We start from the raw sequence: 21,756 nt of genomic DNA, 5'->3' as shown, positions 1-21,756 counted from the left end.
CGAGAAGTTGAAATTGATTGATTGATTGAAACTTTTTATTTTTTTTGCACACGGTGGTGAAGGCCTAAAGCGAAATGGTTTTATAAAACCCAGCTGAAGGCCTAGGACTGGGGCAACGGTGCGCGTGCCCACAGAGAGGGCTCTGAGTGCCGCCTCTGGCACCCATGCCATAGGTTCGCCACCACTGTCCTATACCATTTCAAACAAGTGGTTGTCCAGTCTCTTCTTAACAGTCGCCAGTGATGCAGCATTCAAACTTCTGGAGGCTGGTTGTTCCACTGGTTAGTTGTTCTCACTGTCAGGAAATTTCTCCTTAGTTCTAGCTTGCTTCTCTCCTTGGTTAGTTTCCATCCATTGATTCTTGTCTTGCCTTCAGGTGCTTTGGAAAATAGATTGACCCCCTCTTCTTTGTGGCAGCCCCTCAAATATTGGAATACCGCTATCATGTCCCCCCTCAACCTTTTCTCTAGACTATCCATACCCAATTCCTGCAACAAAGGGACACTCCCACTCAGCCCCTCTGCAACAGAGGAACTCAGGATCTCTATCAGGTCTCTATCTATGGAAGAGTTAGTAATAGTAATAGTAGTAAAGTTGGAAGGGACCTTGGAGGTCATCTAGTCCAACCCCCTGCTCGGGCAGGAAACCCTACACCATTTCGGACAAATGGCTGTCCAGTCTCTTCTTAAAAACTTCAGTGTGGAGCATTTACCTGGAGGCAAGCTGTTCCACTGATTAAGTTCTCACTGTCAGGAAGTTTCTCTTAGTTCTAGGTTGCTTCTCTCCTTGAGTTTCCACCCGTTGCTTCTTGTCCTGCCTTCAGGTGCTTTGGAAATAGCTTAATTCCTCTTCTTTATGGCAGCCCCTGAGATATTGAATACTGCTATCAAAACTAGACATACCCAATTCTGCAACCGTTCCTTATAGTTTTAGCCCCAGTCCCCTAATCATCTTTGTTGGTACTCTTTCTAGAGTCTCAACATCTTTTTTACATCGTGGTGACCAAAACTGGATGCATTCCAAGTGTGGCCTTACCAAGGCATTGAAGAGTGGATACTTCACGTGATCTTGATTCTATCCCTCTGTTAATGCAGCCTAGCACTGTGGTGGCCTTTTTGGCAGCTCACACTGCTGGCTCATATTTAAGTGATTGTCTACTAGGACTCCGAGGTCCCTCTCACAGTTACTACTATTGAGCATGGTGCCACCTATGCTGTACTTGTGCATTTGGTTTTTCTTGCCTAAATGTAGAACCTTGCTTTTTTCACCATTGAATTTCATTTTGTTAGTTAGTGCCCAGTGTTCAAGTCTGTCCAGATCCTTCTGTATCTGAAGCCTGTCTTCTGGAGTGTTGGCTATTCCTGCCAGCTTGGTGTCGTCTGCAAATTTGATGAGTTCCCCATCTATCCCTTCATCCAATCGTTGATGAAGATGTTGAAGAGTACTGGGCCCAGAACAGAGCCCTGGGGCACCCCACTACACACTTCCCTCCATATAGATGCAGTCCATTGAGGACCACTCGCTGAGTACGGCCGGTCAGCCAGCTACGGATCCATCTGGTGGTGGTTCTGTCTACCCCACATTTTTCTATCTTGTCAAGTAGTAGGTTGTGATCTACTTTATCAAATGCCTTACTGAAGTCCAAGTCCAAGTTCCAACACTCAATCCCGGAAGTAGCTGGATTGTAAAAGATCCCACTTTTCTCCCCATTCCAATTCTTACCACGGTTGAAGCAGATGTGCCGGTTGCGCAGCTTGGTGTTTGTAAAAATGCTCAAGCCAAAGTCCTACCAGATGAAGCAAAGAGCCACTGAGGAACAGTTCTTTCTGCTCATGAAAAACTAATTATCAATGTTTATTCTTCGTACGTTCTAATATACTCAACAGTAAGGAATATATTATTGTCCAACTCTCTCCAGTAATTCTTTTTTCATAATGCTGCATCCACTGCCCATATTGCTACCCATTTGGTGGGGGTTACTTAAAGGGACAGACAAGCAACAGATGGAAATTGGCATCTTCAATAGCCATCTATAGCCAAATAAAGGAAAGCCAATTCTTTGACGGGTCTTTTAGCAGTGGGAGAGGAGCCTTAGCTGGTGGCGGCTCCTGACTGAGCCTAGATCAGCTTGGAAGTTACAGGTAGTCCTCTATTTACAATAGTTCATTTAGTGACCATTCAAAGTTACAACAGCACTGAAAAAGTGACTTACAATTGTTTTTCCACACGCCCATTGCAGCGTCCCCAAGATCACATGATCAAAATTCAGATGTTTGACAACTGACTCATATTTGCAACAGTTGCAGTGTCTTGGAGTTATGTGACCACTTTTTGCGACCTTCTGACAAGAAAAGTCAATGGGGAAGCCGTATTCACTGAACAACCTTGTTATTAAAGCACTAGCACTTAGACTTATATACCGCTTCACAGTGCTCTACAGCCCTCTCTAAGCAATTTACAGACTTGGCCTATTTGCTCCCCAACAATCTGGGTCCTCATTTTACCAATCTCGGAAGGATGGAAGGCTGAGTCAACCTTGAGCCGGGTCAGGATCGAACTGCTGGAATGAAAAGTGAGTTAGCCTGCAGTACTGCATTTTGACCACTGCGCCATTATGGCTCTTAGTTTTAACGGTTGCCGTGATTCACTTAACAACTGTGGCAAGGGGCAAAACTCACTTAACAAATGTCTCACTTAGCAATAGGAATGTTGGGCTCAGTTGTGGATGTAAGTTGAGGACTACCTGTAAGGTCATACTAAATCCCAGGGAAGATGGCTAGGAATGACAAACGATTAAGAAAATAAGGAACGTACTATATATCATGAAGGAAGACAAATATACGTGTCCCACGATAATGTTGCAGGATCCAATCTGGGTCAGACATCGGGACCCAAGGTTTTGTCTTTTGAGCTTTTGGATTCGTGCTGGAGCCCATCTTCGGGGAACTTCTCTTTACCAGGATGTGTGCTACCTCCCTAAGGATGGGCTCCAGCACAAGACTGAAACCTCTGGTCCCAGTGACCAACCCAGATTAGATCCTGCAAGGAAAGTATATCCCTATGGATCTGAGCAGGAAGACATCAGGAGTCTACTTCAGCTCAGCAGAAAATCTACTAGGCACTTCTTCTTGCCTAATGAGAGCATCTACTGCATGGAGAACCATAGCTTTGATGCTTACCCTGAATATTTTGTAAGAATCCCCATCCATGGAAAAATGATGCAATGGGGCAAAGCCAATATTTTCAGACCTGAATGGTTCTTCAGGGCAGGGATGAAGATTGGTTTCATCCAAAATGAAGTCATCGGGGACGATGTGCTCTTTCTTGGGCAGGAAATTGTAAACCTGAAACCAGAAAGATTGCAACTAAGGATGGAGATTTGGGGTAAAGGAACTTCCTGCCTGTCAAGCTAATGAAACAGGCTGTACAATGGAATGGGAGAATGACCTTGGGAGATGAGGGAAGGGAGATAGAGGTCAGATAAAAGAGGGATGAACCTGAAGCTGACTAACGGACTGAGAAAGAAATGTAGAGAGGATCCACCCTAACCAACCAAATGGTAAAAAGAGACAGCAGGTGATTTGTGCTTTCAAACCTGCAAGATTGTTATCAGCCTCTCAAGTACAACAGACCAAACAATAAACACAATAAGGTTAGTTAAATCTACTTTATTGTAAGGTCACATTAACAGAATCTTGCAAGTCTGAAAGCACAGTTCTCCTGCCACATCTTTTCAGCAGTTGATAAATTAGAGCAGATCCCTTCTAAGTTTCTCTCTGTGTCCATTACTTAGTTTCGGGCTTCTTCCCCTTTTATCTGATCATTCCCCAAGAGCATATCTTCTGCCTGTGCTCCAAGGTCATTCTCATGTTTCATTATAGGCCGCCACATGAAATGATGAGTTCTCTTTTACTGTAAATCTCACAACAGAGGGCACCCTGGTCTTCTGGCCAAGATGCTCCAGATGATTCTACATTGAGACACCTCTGAGACAGGCTGGGTTGAGAATACAGGAGTGATCTGTTTGATGGAGAACCAGAAGTTGAGTGCTTAGTCTGTCCTCTTCCCCAATAGTCTGCACTGGTTTGCAATAGTGGCTAATATCTGTAGCTCAGGTGTAGGTTGAGGGTGAAGGTTCATTCTCCAATCTTGTGGGTTGGTTTCCAAACATTTCATTACCAGGCTAGGTAACATCTTCAGTGGAGTTTAGGGGATGTCAGTGTCAGTGTTCTGTTTATAAGGGCTTCAAGTATGTGTGTGTCAAGTGAAGGTCTTATGATGGGTCAATTGTGAGTCATCAGTGAGAGGGTTGTGATAGGTTTTGTGATGGGGAGGTTACATCAGGCCAGGGTCATTGGGAGGTGAACTGCTGGTGGAGGGAGAGGGGGGATGGTTGAGGGGGGATGGTTGAGAGAGATGGTTGAGGATCAGTGCTGTCTCTGGTTGGTTGTGTGGCCGATTTGGATTCTGAAGAGTTTGTAAGCTGGTTGTAGATCAAACTCCACTGAAGATGTTACCTAGCCTGGTAACGAAACATTCAAAAACCAACCCACAAGCTCAGAGAACGAACCTCCACCCTCACTCCACACTGGTTCTGGGAGTCTGAGGAGAGGACTGACCAGAGGTTCCACTCCCAATCCATCACTTTCACCACTATAACACATGGCCTCACATTATGGCAAACTCTCTGGACTGTGATACTGGGCTACCCTTGGTCTATATGCTTTGTCCTTCTATTTTTCTGACATTTTCTTCCCCTAAAACTAGTTTATGGACAACATTCTTTACGTCTCCTTGCCTACAGTCCTCCCACGGCACCTTAAATTTGATTATGACCTCTATCATCTGGTGTAAATTGTAAATAAGTGGCTGCAAGTGATCATATTTGAAATACATCTCTATGAACAAGTAAATCTTGGGGTGAAACCAGCAGAAGCCAGGACATATCTGGGCCCCAGTTGAAATGCAGTTGGGACCCACCTTCTCGGGGGAGATCTCGGTTTCAGGTTTCAAGAGAAAGACACTCTGGTCAACGGCATGGATGGCACAGAGGGAACCGGGGAAGGCTGAAAGATGGAGTTGGGTTTTCTGGCCAGGCAGGCCTTGTTGATCAGAGAACCACAGTCTGGCCTGTAAACATAAACCAGGTCTTTGAAAAAGCCATTTCCTCTCTGCGTGGAATGAATGGAAAGAGAAATGAGTGGAACGAAGTCATCCTTGTTGTCATGCACATTGTAACCTTGAGTTGCCCCCTGTGACTAATCTCAAGCCACAGTTTGACAGGGTCAATCAAACTATTGGCTGACCAAAGAAAAATAGGCTTTATTTTAGCTAATGTCTGGACAGGACATAGCTGATTACAAAGGATCAGGAGCAAAGAAGACTTTGTGGATATTAGCGCCAGTAGAGATGGGTAGCACCAGCTCAAAAAAAGACCTGTTATGGAACATTCAGATTCTGCCTTTCTTTAACAGCACAACACAAGATGCACAACTTTACCTTGTTAGAGAAGCACTTTTCTATGGTGAAATCTCTTGAGTCAGCAATGAGTTCTCCACTGGGCAAAATGGTGTAGACGAGCAAGCGGGTCTTGGGAGCCGTGTCAACATCCACCGAGAGATTCAAAAGGAAGTCCCCTTTGGGTTCTAAAGGATGAATTTTCCCAGTGGCGGGAGAAGAAGAGATCGAAAGAGGCATATAAATTTCATTAAACAGATGGACAGACAGATGAGAGAGAGAGGGAGGGAGAAAGAGGGACGGAGGGAGGGAGGGAAAGAGGGAGAGAGAATGAGAGAGAGAGAGCGAGAAAGAGGGAGAGACATGGATGGATGGACATAGATAGATAGATACATAGATAGATAGATGGATGGATGGATGGATGGATGGATGGATGGATGGATGGATGGATGACAGATAAAGATATGGATGGATGGATGGATGGATGGACGGATGGACGGACGGACGGACGGATGGACGGATGGACAGACAGACAGACAGACAAATAGATGATGGATGGACAGAGAGAGATATGGATAAATGGATGGATGGATGAAGATAGATAGATAGATAGATAGATAGATAGATAGATAGATAGATAGATAGATATAGATAGATGATAGATAGAGAGAGAGAGAGAGAGAGAGAGAGAGAGAGAGAGAGAGATGGATAGATGGATAGATGGATGGACGAATGAAGATAGATAGATAGACAGAGAGAGACAGAGAGAAAGAGAGAGAGATGGATAGATGGATAGATGGATGGATGGATGAAGATAGATGGATAGATAGATAGATAGATAGATAGATAGATAGATAGATAGATAGATAGATAGATGATGGATGGAGAGAGAGAGAGAGAGAGAATGACAGTTGTATCTCCCTCCAGTAACATCTCCCACTGCACAGGAGAGCAACGGACATAAAGCAGGCCCTGTGGCATATGCCATAGAGTCCTTCAACCTTTTGCCATCCTAGAAACCCAGGGTGCTGCCTTATTCAGTGCTGCTAATAGTGCCTTCCCATGGCTCTCTGGCGTTTCTGACCCTAATTAGGTCAGACTCTTGTTGAATTTGAGGCCTTCGGTGTACCAGGTGATTTGGGAACTCCGTCCCATTCTCTGTCCTTCATTCTTCTGCCGTGCATGTCTTTTGTTATGCTTGAAAACCAAGTCACAGCCAGCCTGCCAGGCTGCTGCTACAAGAAACAGAGTCCCCGATCTTCTCTGTGGGTCCCCAAGAAGCACCTCTCCCAGAGGAAATGGATTGTAGGCATCTGGGAAGCCTTCTACTGTCTAGTAGAGACATCATTGTGATGCCCAGCAAAAAACTCAGGATGGAAGGAAGCGGCTGCAGAGATTTGGGAAAATGGCCTATTCCCATTGCTTGAGACCATACCCCTTTCCTCTGCCCAATGGCAAGGCTGGCTGTACACCTTCCCTTGCCTGCCAGTGTGAAATGGGATACAGTGAACCCAGCTTTGAGTGGGAAAAGGAGGAGAGGTTTTTCAGACAAGCAAGGGGCACCTGGCATTCAGCAAGAGAGAACTGGAGCCCCACAGATGGACATACCCCAGGAACCTCTTGCATGTTTCTTGCCAAGCATGTATGTGTGTGTGGGGGGGGGGTAGAGAATACAAGTGGGAGGGAGAGTATTTTACCTGTTCCCTGTTCCACTGGCTGCCTGTGTGTCCCTGTTCGTATGATGTTCCCCTTAGCCTTGACCTGCATGGAAAGAAGAAAAGCCTGCTAGATATCCATCCAGTTTTGGTCACCATGGTGTAAAAAAGATGTTGAGACTCTAGAACAGTGGTTCTCAACCTGTGGGTCGGGACCCCATTTGGGGTCGAACGACCATTTTACGGGGGTCGCCAAACAAGGCTGTCTGCCATTTTTTTCCCTTTTCTTTGGCCATGCCCCTGGCACCCGGTGATGTATAAGTGGTTGGGGGGTCACCACAACATGGGGAACTGTATTATGGGATCGCGGCATTAGAAAGGTTGAGAACCACTGCTCTAGAAAGTGTGCAGAGAAGAGCAACAAAGATGATCAAAGGACTGGAGGCTAAAACATATGAAGAACAGTTGCAGGAATTGGGTATGTCTAGTTTAATGAAGAGAAGGACTAGGGGTGACATGATAGCAGTCTTCCAGTATCTCAGAGGTTGCCACAAAGAAGAGGGAGTCAAGCTATTCACCAAGGCACCTGAAGACAGGACAAGAAGCAATGTATGGAAACTGATCAAAGAAAGAAGCAACCTAGAACTAAGTTAGAACAATTAATCAGTGGAACAACCTGCCTCCAGAAGTTGTGAATGCGCCAACACTGGAAGTTTTTAAGAAGACACTGGACAACGATTTGTTTGAAATGGTCTATGGTTTCCTGCCTGAGCAGAGAGTTGGACTAGAAGAAATCCAAGGTCCATCCAATTCTATTATTACTGTTGTTGTTCTTGTTGTTGTTCTCTCCAAGGTCCTTTCCAACTGTTATTCTGTTCTATATGCTAGGGCTTGGTTAAATTGATTGATTGATTGACTGACTGGCTGATTGATTGATTGATTGACTGGCTGATTGATTGATTTGCAACTCCAAGCACTGGCTTTCATACCGGATATATACAATCCTAGAACTGTAGAGCCGGAACTTTCTAATTTCACCTTTTGAGAAGTGTGCAAGATTAAAACAAGAGAATAATATTTCACTCATGATATTGCAGTACTTTAATTAGCAGGTGTGAGATGTGACTAAAGCAATTATTCTGAAGTGTGCAACTCTGGGCAGCACCAAAGGAGTTGAGGAGCTGAAATGTCCCATTTAGTAGTACAAGAAGCTTGCTAACACAAGTTTCCCTCTTCCTGGAAAAGGACTCAGTCTTAGAACACCATCGGCTTTACCAAAATCCTAAAAAAATCCATAGTTATTCACCGTATGCTTTCATACTTTGTTAACACAAGATAAACTATATGTCAATGCTACTAACATCAGATGTTCTTGCTTTGACAACATATGGAGATGCACCCATTTTCCTTCTTATGTTTTACTCTTAGAATTAGAATTAGATGATACTGGGGGGGTGGAGGAGGAATGTGCATGAGAGTTTAGTTAGACATAACAATAGTGTAACTAGTGTGAGAACCAAGTTTTTTTGAAATAAGAGATGATAAGAATTGGTGGGTTGAAGAACTGGAGGGAAAGCCGGCATTTCAAACTAATTGGAGAATGTGATTTATGACTGTGAATTAGAGGAGGGAATTGTGCTTTGATACTATGTGCTCAGGGGAGGGGAATTCAGATTTTGGCTTTGCCTATGTACGTGCCGATGCTATGCTACTCGAATAAAGATTCTTTAAGGTAAACAATGCCTTGAAGTTCTTTGAAGAGTTTCATCTGTCAGAACCATGACACTACAAGCAGCGACTTTCCAGATTATACGTAGTCCAGGACATAAAACCATCACTGAGCCCAAAATTTCTGTTGCTAAGCAAGACAGTGGTTAAGGGAGTTTTGCCCCCTTTTGCGACCTTTCCTGCAACAGTTGTTACATGAATCACTGCAGTTTTTAAATTAGTAACACGGCTGTTATATGAATCTGGCTTCCCCATTGACTTTGCTTGTCAGAAGGTCGCAAAAGGGGAAATCACCTGATGCTGGGACACTGCACCAGTCATATATACTGTATGTCAAGGTCTTCATCGAAAATCGATGGACGAACAACAATGAACCAGTTGCCAAGCATCCCGAATTTTGATCACATATAACAGAGGTCCCAAACCTTTTGGGGACCAGGGACCAGGTTTTTCCATGGACCGGAAGATGCATGATTTTGTGGATGGGACTTTGCTTGTTTGTGCGGACCGGTTGCTGGCATGCCACAGCTCAGTACTGGTCCACAGACCGGAGGTTGGGGACCCCTGACATATAACCATGGGGATGCTGTAAGGGTCATACATATGAAATATGGTTATAAGTCATATTTTCAATGCTGTTGTAATTTTGAATGGTCCCTAAACAAATGAGTGTCAAGGACTACTTTTACAACATATATCATCTGATTGGCAAATAAATCCATTTTCTGGGTTCAGATAAAACACAAATTATCCATATCTTTGCATGTTAACACACATACACATGCATTAATTATTTTAGTATCTTCTGTGAATGCAGCTTTTGGATCTCTGGGCCTTTGCTGAGTAGAAATGCAGCCCCCCCCCTTCTCTCCGGTCCTATCCTTGAGTTTTCAGAAAACTAACCTGGTGTGAATCTGCTCTTCCCAGTGGGGATCCCACTCCTGTCTCTCTTTACTTCCATTTCAGCTCATTGCAGTTGCCTTCCAAAACCATGGAAAGCATAATAGATGTTATGCATCTTGATCACAAATACAGTTCTTTTAAGGAAACCTTGGACAGTGGCAGAAGAATAAGGGAAAATACTACTTGGACACAGTTTAACTGGGATAACCTCAAGTTGTCCAAAAATGCAGAAGTGTAGCCTTGGTTCTCACTGCTGACTTTTGGTATAATGGTACTGTAGGAAGTCAGCCCCCCAGAGAAGGAAATATTAAAAGGGCAGAAAAATATATTTCCTCCAAGGATCTTAAAGAGGCAGGAAAACATGCCCAGTTTTCTTAATAGCCCCAGGTCTCCCTTCCCCAAGCAGAAACCAGCTCTATAGAGATGCAGATGTAAATCCAGGGAGCTAGGAGATTAAGAAGACAAAGACCTAAAATCTACATACCCCATCCAAACTCTAAGAGTCATCAGCCCCAGGGAAGCAGGATATGACCTTTTGACATAATAAGATTGACCCATCACCATCAGAATACCAGAAAGGCACACTCAGACTCAGGTCAAAGTTCATGCCATAGGAACAACTCCAAACAAAAGGCTCCAGAGGGTATAAAAACCCACTCCCTACATGTGTTCAGCCCTTTTTTTCACTTCTCTTGCTGCCAGAATCATCTTTCTGTCTAGTTGTCCTCTCCAATAAACTGACTTGGGTTTGGCTAGTCTAGAGAAAAGAAGGACTGGGGGGGGGGGGACATAATAGCAGTATTCCAGTATTTGAGAGGCTGCCACAAAGAAGAGAGGGTCAACTTATTTTCCAATGCACCAGAGGGCAGGACAAGAAACAATGAATGGAAACTAATCAAGGAGAGGAACAACCTGGAATTAAGGAGAAACTTCATAACAGTGAGGACAATTAACCCGTGGGACAGCTTGCCTTCAGAACTTGTGAGTGCTCCATCACTGAAAGTTTTTAGGAAGAGACTGGACAGTCACTTGTCTGAGATGGTACAGGGTCTCCTGCTTGAGCATGGGGTTGGACTAGAAGACCTCCAAGGTCCCTTCCAACTCTATTCGCATTGATTGATTGATGGCTGTTTAACAAAGCAAAGCAAACATGCCTTGTGAATGCAGCCTGAACACTCACCATGTAATAGAAGATAATCTTGTCCTCCGTCTCATCATCTCGGTTAAGGATGTAACGCACTCGAACTGGCTCACGGTGGCCGCAGCTTAGAATCTCTGACGCAGGCTCAATATGTAGGTAACTTTGGCTTGGAGAATAAACCACGTTCGCTGTGTGAAATGCCTCCTTGTGCTGGGGTGTAACCCAGTGCAGGCTACCACACCAAGAATGGACTTGATACGTAGCCTATAAGGAAAAGCACAGATTTAGAGAAATTAGGTGAGAGGCTGGCTGAGAACATTTCATTGGCAGGGCTGAGAGAAATGGACAATTCAAAAATGTGACAGATGGATAGATGAAGAGATAGATAGATATAGATATACAATAGATATTCAATAGAGATAGATAGATAGATAGATAGATAGATAGATAGATAGATAGATAGATAGATAGATAGATAAATAGATAGATAGATAGACAGACAGACAGACAGACAGACAGACAGACAGACAGACAAATAGATAGATTAAAGGGAGATAACGAGATGATAGACATATATGATATGAGAGAGATACAGAGAGATAGCAAGAGAGAGGCAATCAAAAGTCAAGAGGGGGGCTGTGACTGTGTGCTGGAAATCACACTCCATTTGTTTTACCTTGTCACACACAAAAAAAACCCCAAAAGGAGTGGGTTCATTGACTAAATTTTGTTGCATGTAAAAACAGATGTGCCTTTGCATAATAGTGGCTTCCCTCTTGACTTTGTTCACCCCTCTGCAGACATCCCATTTGATGGTCCATCAAACTGTAATTCTCCTCCCTACAGCAAATGAGCCAGGTTGGCCAGAGAGGAACACTGCCCCTATCCCAGTGGAATGGAATTGTCAAGGATGAAACTTTGGCATCTACGTACCTCTGGGTTTCAACTTGCCTTTAGATTAAGGGGGAGGTGTTATTTTCAAGTGGGTAAGAAGGAGAAATGAAACTTCTTCAATTTAGCTGAAGCCTGTGGGAGTCTGAAGCCTTGTCAAGGACACCAGAACAGGTGTGGATTTGAAGCAGACGGTTCCCATAACAAAGCAAACTTGTTGATATGGCTTATGTAAGATGTTGGGAGTTTGGCTGGGAAAATTATTGTTTCAGTCTATGAATTGGTGCTGGAACCTCAGAGTTAGTTTTGCTTCCACAAAACCATGCAGTGTATGCAATAAACAGTAAGATTTTCAGAAACGGGATGAACCTGGAGGTTTATTTGGATTCTCAAGCTGGATGTTGACAGGAATATTCCTGACACCTGGCAAGTGAGATGAAAACAGGCTGTGAAGAATCAACTGTGCAGGAGTCCTGGCACAAAGGAAAATGCTCTGTGGGAAACGGGGGGTGGGGTTGGCTTAGAAAGCATCCAGCCCAGGCATAATGGAAAACCATCATCCATGGACCATACCGGTGATCCTTGGCTTATGACCACAATTGAGCCCAAAATTTCCATTGCTAAGTGAGATAGTTTCTCACCACAGTTTATTTATTTATTTATTTATTTATGAGACTTATATACCGCTTTAAGTGCAAGCACTCTCTAAGCGGTGTACACCAGTAAGCAATGTATATATATATATTTACATTGCCCCCAACAATCTGGGTCCTCATTTTACCTACCCCGAAAGGATGGAAGACTGAGTCAACCTTGAGCCGGTGAGATTTGAACTACTGACCTGCTGAACACAGTCAGCTAAAATGGCCTGCAGTACTGCACTCTAACTGCTGCGCCACCTCGGCTCTAACCCTAACCCTAACCCTAACCATCTCCTTTGACCCATCGTCACTCTTCCTGCCCTCATTTCCCAGCTCCCTATCCTTCTACTTGCAAAGTTCCCCCCAACAGGCTCTGCCTTTAGCACACACCACCAACTTAAGCAGTGAAGGACTCAAAATCTAGTTTTTGCGGAAGGGAAGATCCCATGCAGCTCTTTTATCTACGATCTACTGTAGAACTGAGCAGAGTCAGTTCTGTCCCATGCCTGGACAGGAGACCACAAAGAAATCTTCAAGTCTGTGGGTTAGACTGGGAAGTTGAAAACACATCTGTGAATAAAGCCACATCTGTGAATAAAGCCTGCTATGGAAATCACAGAGCCTGTGCAGGTGAATAAGATGGAAAATCACCTTAAAAGGAGAAAGCAACAATGAGGGAAAGAGAGAGAGAGAGAGAAAAGGGGGGGAGGGAGCCCTAAGTCCTTGCCACTGCTGAGAAGCTATTTCTTTTCATTTTTAGAGAATTTGTATGTCATAAAATACAGCCGTCGCAAACCGAGGAGACTCACCTTAAGAGTCAAAAGGTCACCTCTGAAATCGGTGGTGTCTATGGAAAATTGGGCTCGCCCCTCGGCATCCGTCACTTGAGTCATCTGCTGATTTCTTGACGTTATCGAAAGCTGCACTGTTTCATTGCCCATAGGCAACTCGGTACTGTCTACCAGCTTCACCTGCGCATGAAAAACCACAACATTTATCCAGTTGGTTGCTGCCAGAGATTTCAGTATTTACAAATGCAATTTCTCTTCTGCCTTCTCTTCAGGAACGCAAAGCTTCCCTGTCAATCCATACTAATTTTTTCCCATAACTAAAACTCTGTGAAAAAGGGGAGAACAGAGGGAGGGTCTAGAGCCCAGGAATAGATTGTTTGTGCTGCAGTTGAGAAAGAAAGGAAAGTATTTCTAAACTCAAGCAAGAAGCCACTGAAAGATGGCATTACAGGTTGGTTTGATAAACAGACTTTTTGTAAAGGAAAAAGATCTTTGGGAGCTTCAAAGCAGAGCATCCGCAGGAGATCACAGCAATAGCCATTGCACTTAGACTTATATACAGCTTTACAGCACTCTCTGGACAGTTTGACAATGTCAGGTTGTTGCCCCCAATAATTTGGGTCCTCGCTCTCCAGAGTGTCCATCGACTCGCAGTCACCCCTAGAGCCATCCCACACCATACATTCCCAACTCAGTCGGCATTGTAAAATGGAGGGGTCGTCCCATCTTCTTCGGATCGATCGTTTTATTTCTCTTGAGCCGTGGATGAGGTGTTGGTTTTAACAATCCCCCCCATCTCCGTCTGTATTGCTTTCTGCCGTATCAATTGGGAAGTCCCTGGTGTTCATAGTATGGGGATTCTGGGTTTTAGTTTTTATCGCCCTCCTGTTTTTTTGGGAGCGCGTTAACATTGTGGGGGTGGTGGGGTTCTCAGGCGTTGTTCTTCCTCTTCTGGGTTGTCCATGATTAGTCGGGGGGTTGGCATGTCCTCCTTAGTTTTTCTACTAGGTCCGCTGTTGGGCTGTCGGTAACGGGATGGTAACTGGCCGCACTCCATGATCTTAATGTCAAGTATGCAGAGCAGAGGTCAATATGTCGATTAATGGAGTTATTATTGGAAAGCCATGCCTCTTTAAGAAGGCGGCCTCCCTTTGTATTGTCACTTGCCAAGACGCATACCTCATTAAAATTAAAGCGGTGGCCCAATTCCGCCATATGAACCCATATCTGGGAGTGCTGCTCGCCCCTTTTCACTGCTAGTCTGTGCTCATGGACCCTAGTCTTCACTCGTTTTGAAGTCTCCCCAACATAGTTGAATGGGCAGTCCATACAATCGATCCTATATATGGCTGCCGATCTTTCCATGCTGGGGAGCGGGTCTGTGTGCTACCTTTATGTTATACAGCGCCAAAATTCTCGCAGTAGCCTCCGAGACATTGGAGATATAGGGGAGGGTAATGCGTGTTGTCTGTTGCACTAGTTCGCGGGGTGGTGGGTTACTCCGGGATTCCGATGGTATACTGAACCGATTAATGAATCTTACCGGGTACCCATTGCGCCTGCATACCTGGAAAAGATGGTTTCTTTCCTCTTTCTTTGCTTTGGTAGTACTGCAATGTGACTCCACTCGTTTGAATAGAGTCCTGACGCAACTGACCTTATGGGCTGTCGGATGGTTACTCTCAAAATGGAGAATCCTGTCCGTACAAGTTGCTTTTCGGTATACCTTGGTGGTCAGAGATCCATCCAGTTGGCATTGGACCAATACATCTAAGAATGCCAATACGCCCTGATTTTCCTCCTCCATGGTGAACTGGATGTCTGGGTATACCGAATTCAAAATACCCATAAAGTCAGTCTTGTGCTGCTTCTTGATGACTACAAACGTGTCGTCCACATAGCGGGCCCAAAATTTTGGTTGGTACTGGGCCAACCAGTACCAACCAAAAGGGGCGAGCAGCACTCCCAGATATGGGTTCATATGGCGGAATTGGGCCACCGCTTTAATTTTAATGAGGTATGCATCTTGGCAAGTGACAATACAAAGGGAGGCCGCCTTCTTAAGGAGGCATGGCTTTCCAATAATAACTCCATTAATCGACATATTGACCTCTGCTCTGCATACTTGATATTAAGATCATGGAGTGCGGCCAGTTACCCATCCCGTTACCGACAGCCTGACAGCGGACTTAGTAGAAAAACTAAGGAGGACATGCCAACCCCCCGACTAATCGTGGACAACCCAGAAGAGGAAGAAAAACACCTGAGAACCCCACCACCCCCACAATGTTAACGCGCTCCCAAAAAACCAGGAGGGCGATAAAAACTAAAACCCAGAATCCCCATACTATGAACACCAGGGACTTCCCAATTGATACGGCAGAAAGCAATACAGATGGAGATGGGGGGGGATTGTTAAAACCAACACCTCATCCACGGCTCGAGAGAAATAAAATGATCGATCCGAAGAAGATGGGACGACCCCTCCGTTTTACAATGCCGACTGAGTTGGGAATGTATGGTGTGTGGGATGGCTCTAGGGGTGACTGCGAGTCGATGGACACTCTGGAGAGTGGAGAGAAGAGCGAACCCGGATGGAGGAATGCGCGAGGGGGCAGAGCTTGCAGGATCAGCTTACCGCGCCTCACATCAACAGCACCCATTGACTCCAAAGATCCTTGTCACAGGCATGTAAGAATGAGAGGCAACAGAGCGAGGAGGGGGGTGGAAGAGGAATGCTGTGACGTTCGGAAAGATCGCAATCCCACCTCCCCCCAGATCAAGGCCTCCGATTACAACGTGGGGGAAAAGAGCACAAAAGACAAAAGAAAGGGGGGGAGGAGAATGTTAACTGGATATGGCCACATTTACGAGACTGGTTACATGGACAAACGGCTTATTGAATCACCCCAGCTTGCTACTATACCTCAGTTAACCCAGAGTGGTACATGTAACCGTCTTGACAGCAGTTGGGCACAGGGGGGAAGTACTAAGGATGAAAGGGAAAGCATTCAGAGAGAGAATAGTCATGCAGATGTGGATTGGGAGAAGGAGAAGGAGAAATGCAAACCACTAGATAAACCCGAGGGAGAGGCACACTCAAAAGGGCACACTCTGCGGAGACCATGACTGGGGAAAACACAAAGAACACAAGAGACAGTGCGATGTGATGGGGCAACCAGAATGGAGTGAAAAAAGGGGAGGAGAGGGGAGTGCAGCTAAACGAAATAGGGGTGACAGTAAAGCAAAAAAGGAGAGGGGAGATGTCTCATCAGACCCCGAATTTGGCAAAGAGAAAACACCCAATGACAACTACACAAATAGAAAACGCAAGAAAGCAATCATTGCCAATAAGAAACCAGCAATTGAGAAACAGCCTATTGCATCAGGCCCATTGACAAGATCTAGGAGCTGAGTGCAGACTCTGACCAATCTATAAAAGAGGACTCTCCCACTGACCGGCATTTTGAGCCCTGATGATGTCAGCAGTTGCTGACGAAAGCTAGGCGTTTTATTAGTTATTAATTTTTATGGTGATTTTATTGGTATTGTATTAAATTTTACTAAATTTTACTAAAAAATTTTAAATACTCCCTGGTGCTCACGTTTATTTGTTTGATTTTAAATATGGATATACCCAGGGATCATATTTTTAGTGTAATTGTTAACATATATACACACACACACACACACACACACACGTGTGTGTGTGTGTGTGTGTGTGTGTGTGTCATAAAGGTAAAAAAGAATATATGCAGTGTTATCTTCATTTTAGATGTCAAAAGGCTTTCTCTCTGTCTCTCTCTCCCTCCCTCTCTCCCTCCCTCCCTTTCTCTCTCTCTCTTTCTCCTCCCCCTCTCTCCCTCTCTCCGAACCTCTGCTCACCTGGCAAGCTGGATTCAAGCTGTTCTCCAACAAGCTCAGGGGTAGGCAACCTTGGCTCTTTTATGACTCATGGACTTCAACTCCCATAATTCCTGAGCCAGCATAGCTAGGCTAGCTAGGTCTCTCCTGCCTTTCCTGCTTCCTGCAGAGATGCAGCAAAGGAAGGAGCTCTGCCCAAAAAGCTTTTCAGCTCCTCGGTGAACACTGTGGGTCCACTCTCTTTTACACACACAAACACAGAGAGAGACAGGGAGAGAAGTAGGGAAGTGTAAGTGCCTCTCTCTGTCTCTGTCTCTCTCTCTGCAAATGACAGAAGAGGCTGGGAGCCACAGGGAAAGGCTCAAAGAGCCGCATGTGGCTCCGGAGCCACAGGTTGCCGACCTGTGGTTTAGGGAATATTAAAAGAGGCAGGATAGAATATTTCGCATAAAGGAGAAATGGAGAAAAATCCTAACAAAGACAGAAACCAGCCCCAGTCTTTCTGCCTCAAGCAGAAACTGAAGAGGCTGCCCTTTAGAAATGCGGATTTGGTGATCCTTTCAGAAAGACTAGGGCCAATCTATTCATAAGCAAAATGCCTTCAGCCCCCACAGCTGGTAGGATTAAGAATTTACATTCCCCCACCCAGCTCCAAGGACAGGACAGGACAGGACTTCCCAGCCACAATAGGAGTCAGGCAACAATAATGAGAATAGCAAAAGGGCACACTCAAGCTCAGGTCGAAGTACATTTCACAAGAACAGGCCCCTCAAATGCAAAGCCCAAAGAAGATATAAAAAACCCACCATTTCTCAACTCCATTTTGCCAGCTTTCCCAGAACTGCATGCTGTTGCTGGTTCTGCTCCTCAATAAACAAGAACCTTCTTTCCTAAGCAGCCTCCATTTTATTTCCAGCAACTTACTCCTGGCTTGGAACTGGACCTGATTTTTTGTCTAACAGTCCCTCCCTCCCTCCTTTGTCTGAAATAGTGTAAGATCTCCTGCTTGAGCAGGGGAATGAACTAGAACAGAAGCCCCCAACCTTTGGGGCAACAGGGACCAGTTACAAGGAGAGAGGTTTTCCATGGACCAGAGGGAGCGTGGTTTCACATGCTGCCTGGATCCCATGGAAGAGGTTTTGCTTGTTTGCACAGCCTAGTTTCTGGCATGCCGGGGCTTAGTGCCAGCCCACAGACTGGGGGTTGGAGACCCCTGAACTGGAAGACCTCCAAGGTCCCTTCAAAGTTTGTTATTCTGTATTCCTAAATGCTTTTACCCTGCTTTTGATCATTCGAGCTCAGAGTAGCTGGCCAGCAGCTGTTGGGGTGAAAAAATGGAATTGCAGCAGACTGAAGGAGCTGGCTGGGCTGATATGGTCTAAATCCAGCTTTGCAGAGAAACCATAGCTCCCATCTTACCTTCACAACATAGGGAATGCCGGGTTTATAGTAATGGTCTGGGTTTTCAAAGATAACTTTGCTCAATGTGGACGTGATGTCAATGGATTCTGTGCCATTCGATTCCACCCCTGTTGAAGAGAAATGTTGTCTCAAGAGACTTCTCTTCCTCTCCAAATTCCCAGAAACATCTTGTCTCTGGAGTGCCGAGAAGCCTGACTGTTTGATGGATATTTGCCCTATGTTTATGGTTTTTTTTTTGGACAAGGGGTTGGAATAGATGATCTCCAGGATCTCCCCCTCCCCATGTGCAGATTTCTCTAACATAAGTCCTCTCAGTTAGTTTTCCCAAAGGTGCTTTTTCAGGAGGCAGCTGGACTCTCTTGTTTTTCTTTGAAGACATTTTGCTTCTCATCCAAGAAGCTTCTTCAGCTCTGACGGGATGGTGGGGAGTGGAAGGATTTATATTGCTTGAAGACAGCTGGTCATTTGCATTCTTTTAGAGAGTCATTGAGGCCACTTGGAGGTTTATCTGTGTCGTCAGGATCACCTAAGTAGTGAAAATGGGTGTGGAGCCTTCTTGAGTCGTGCACCCATTTGCACCACTCAGGTGACCCTGAGGACATAGGTAAACCCTCCAAATGGCTTCAATGACTCTCTAAAAGAATGCAAATGACCAGCTGGCTGCAAGGAGTATAAATCCTTCCATTCCCCACCTTGTGGTCAGAGCTGAAGAAGCTTCTTGGATGAGAAGCGAAACGTCTTCAAAGAAAAACAAGAAAGTCCAGTTGCCTCCTGAATAAGCATCTTTGGGATAACCATAACCTGGATGACTGAGAACCTCTATAGACATCTCTCTGTTGGTTTTTAATTTGGCACTTGCTGGCCCTTTAAAGGTTTCCCTGTCCAATCATGACTAGCTCAAGGGGAGGGAGGTCATCTCCAATTCTCATCCTAGGGAGACTGTGTTGTTTCAGAGGCACTTACATCCTCATGTGTCCAGCACAAAAGTATGGAACGCAGTAACCTTTCCCGCCAAAGTGATACCCATTTTTCTACCAATGCTTTCTAATTGCTAGATTGGCAGGAGCTGGAGCGAGGATGGGAGCTCACCCTGTCCTGCGGCATTTGGGTCTCAAACCCAGGCTGTCAGTGTCATAGTTCTGACAGATGATACTCTTCAAAGAACTTCGAGGCATTGTTTACCTTAAAGAATCTTTATTCAAGTAGCATGGCATTGGCACGTACATGGTCGAAGCCAAAATCAGAATTCCCCTCCCCTAAACACATAGTATCAAAGCACAATTCCTTCCCTCAATTTACAATCATAAATCACATTCTCCAATTAGTTTGAAATGCAAACCTTCCTTCCAGTTCTGTAAACCGCCATTTCTTATCATCTCCTATTTTAAACAACCTTGAGGAATACTCTACTGCGATGTTGTTATGTCTAACTAATCCCCATACACATTCTTCCCCCTCCCTCCCCCCCCAGCATCATCTAATTCTAACTCTAAAAGTAACACACAGGTTAAAGAGAAAATGGCTGCATCTTCATATATTGTCAAAGCAAGAACATCCGATGTTAGCTTTCTAGCTGATAAGCCCAGAGTCTTAACAGCTGAGCCATTGCACCCTTTATGGGATAGCAAATTTGATTGGTATGTCTCAGACTGCTTGGGCTAGCTGATTATTTTCTCCTCATAAATCTCATCACTTCCTGTGAAGTGGGTGTTGGAGCAGAAAATAGTTTTCTCATTTATAACTCACATGCCACTACTCTCTTAAGACTTAAACACAGGGTGTGTTTTTTTTTCCTGTCTCCCAAACCTTCCTTGTAGGAAATAGGAGCTTTAGATCTGGTTCTGAGTTATTCTGGCAGTCAGTTGGTGCTCTTTTGTTTCATGAAGCTTACCTGTGCCTTCCTCTGTGATTTTGCCTTCTACAGTGATGTCCATCGAAAAACCAAGCCACATCAGGTGAAGGTCCTCCGTGTCCACCACCTTGGAGAAACAGCCGTCCCTATCTGCCTGTGTGCCACACAGCCAAGAAAGAACAGCCTGGGATCCTTTTGTCAAGTTTGAAGCGTGCTTATGCTATTGCAACCATTATTGCTTCTCAGCTTGCCAATGAACTCGGGGGGGGGGGATTGGAATGCTGGCTACAGATATCAAGGAGGAACCTGTGAAAGCCAAGGATGTTCCAACAGGTGTTTGCCATCTCACAGAGAGACTTTCTCATTAGGGCAATGTAATCACCATTCTTTTAAAAAAAAAATCCAGCAAAAAATGAGAATTAAAATAGGTCTACAACAGTGGTTCTCAACCTTTCTAATGCCGCGATCCCATAACACAGTTTCCCATGTTGTGGTGACCCCCAACCACTTATACATCACCGGGTGCCAGGGGCGTGGCCAAAGAAAAGGGGAAAAAATGGCGGACAGCCTTGTTTGGCGACCCCTGTGAAATGGTTGTTCGACCCCAAATGGGGTCCCGACCCACAGGTTGAGAACCACTGGTCTACAAAGACATCCCAGGTGTGGAAACTCGACGTCCCTTACCTCGCCATCAAATTCTTTACACAGACTTTTACCACTATTACACTGGAAAGGTGATTGTTTGGGTTGTCGGCAGAGGCGCAGCTTCAGCAGGCCGGGCACAGGTTTCCCATAGGTGTACCTGGAGTCAGACCCCACAAATGTGGACACAAACACAGATAGAGATGGTTGTTCAGAGAAAGAAGATCAAGGGGACCTGCAACATCTAGAGGAAGCCATGTGGGTATAGAGCTGTGGTTGGCACAATGGTTAGACTGCAGGATTGCAGGCTCGTTTTGCCCACAGCATTCCATCCTGCCAAGGTCAGTAGAATGAGGACCCAGTTTGCATAGCTAAATGTCTGTGGAGATTCTCAGTTGTCCAGGTCATGATTGTCCCGATGGTGCTTCTTCCGGAGGAACTGGACTGTCTTGTTTTTCTTTGAAGACGTTTCGCGTCTCATCCAAGAAAAGAAAAGAAAAACAAGGAAGTCCAGTTGCCTCCTGAAAAAGCACCTTTGGGACAACCATGACCTGGATGACTGAGAACCTCCATAGACATTTAGCTATGCACTTTGGGATGAACGTCCTTCAGATGGTGCGGGAGGATAAACGGATTTCCAGAAAACATTGCAGGCTACTGGAACCATTTGCGCTTCAGTTTGAGATGCAGACCACACAGACTCATCCCCAACAGTCTCTGCCTGTCTTCAACAGTGAAAGGACCCAGGGCAGAAAACATCCTGCAGCCA

General features: G+C 45.1%; 1 protein-coding gene across 3 annotated transcripts in view; it reads right to left on the bottom strand.

Moving 5' to 3' along the window:
• LOC120317830 (pregnancy zone protein-like) overlaps window positions 1–21,756 on the bottom strand; it is a 77,389-nt gene that overhangs the window by 41,917 nt on the left and 13,716 nt on the right. For all 3 annotated transcript variants that reach the window (XM_039364737.1, XM_039364738.1, XM_039364739.1), the window contains 10 exons: window positions 21,030–21,147; window positions 20,385–20,499; window positions 18,491–18,600; window positions 13,226–13,387; window positions 10,924–11,148; window positions 7,155–7,218; window positions 5,500–5,645; window positions 4,981–5,130; window positions 3,180–3,344; window positions 1,723–1,786 (listed from right to left, as the gene is read on the bottom strand). In XM_039364737.1, coding sequence (XP_039220671.1) covers window positions 1,723–1,786; window positions 3,180–3,344; window positions 4,981–5,130; window positions 5,500–5,645; window positions 7,155–7,218; window positions 10,924–11,148; window positions 13,226–13,387; window positions 18,491–18,600; window positions 20,385–20,499; window positions 21,030–21,147 — 1,319 coding nt within the window. The remainder of the gene's footprint in view (window positions 1–1,722; window positions 1,787–3,179; window positions 3,345–4,980; window positions 5,131–5,499; window positions 5,646–7,154; window positions 7,219–10,923; window positions 11,149–13,225; window positions 13,388–18,490; window positions 18,601–20,384; window positions 20,500–21,029; window positions 21,148–21,756) is intronic.

The sequence above is a fragment of the Crotalus tigris genome, unplaced genomic scaffold, assembly GCF_016545835.1.
Source record: "Crotalus tigris isolate CLP2741 ecotype Arizona unplaced genomic scaffold, ASM1654583v1 scf7180000019840.826796, whole genome shotgun sequence".
Taxonomy (NCBI): domain Eukaryota; kingdom Metazoa; phylum Chordata; class Lepidosauria; order Squamata; family Viperidae; genus Crotalus; species Crotalus tigris.
The sequence above is the reverse complement of the archived record's forward strand: the minus strand, read 5'-3'. Positions and strand labels throughout refer to the sequence as shown.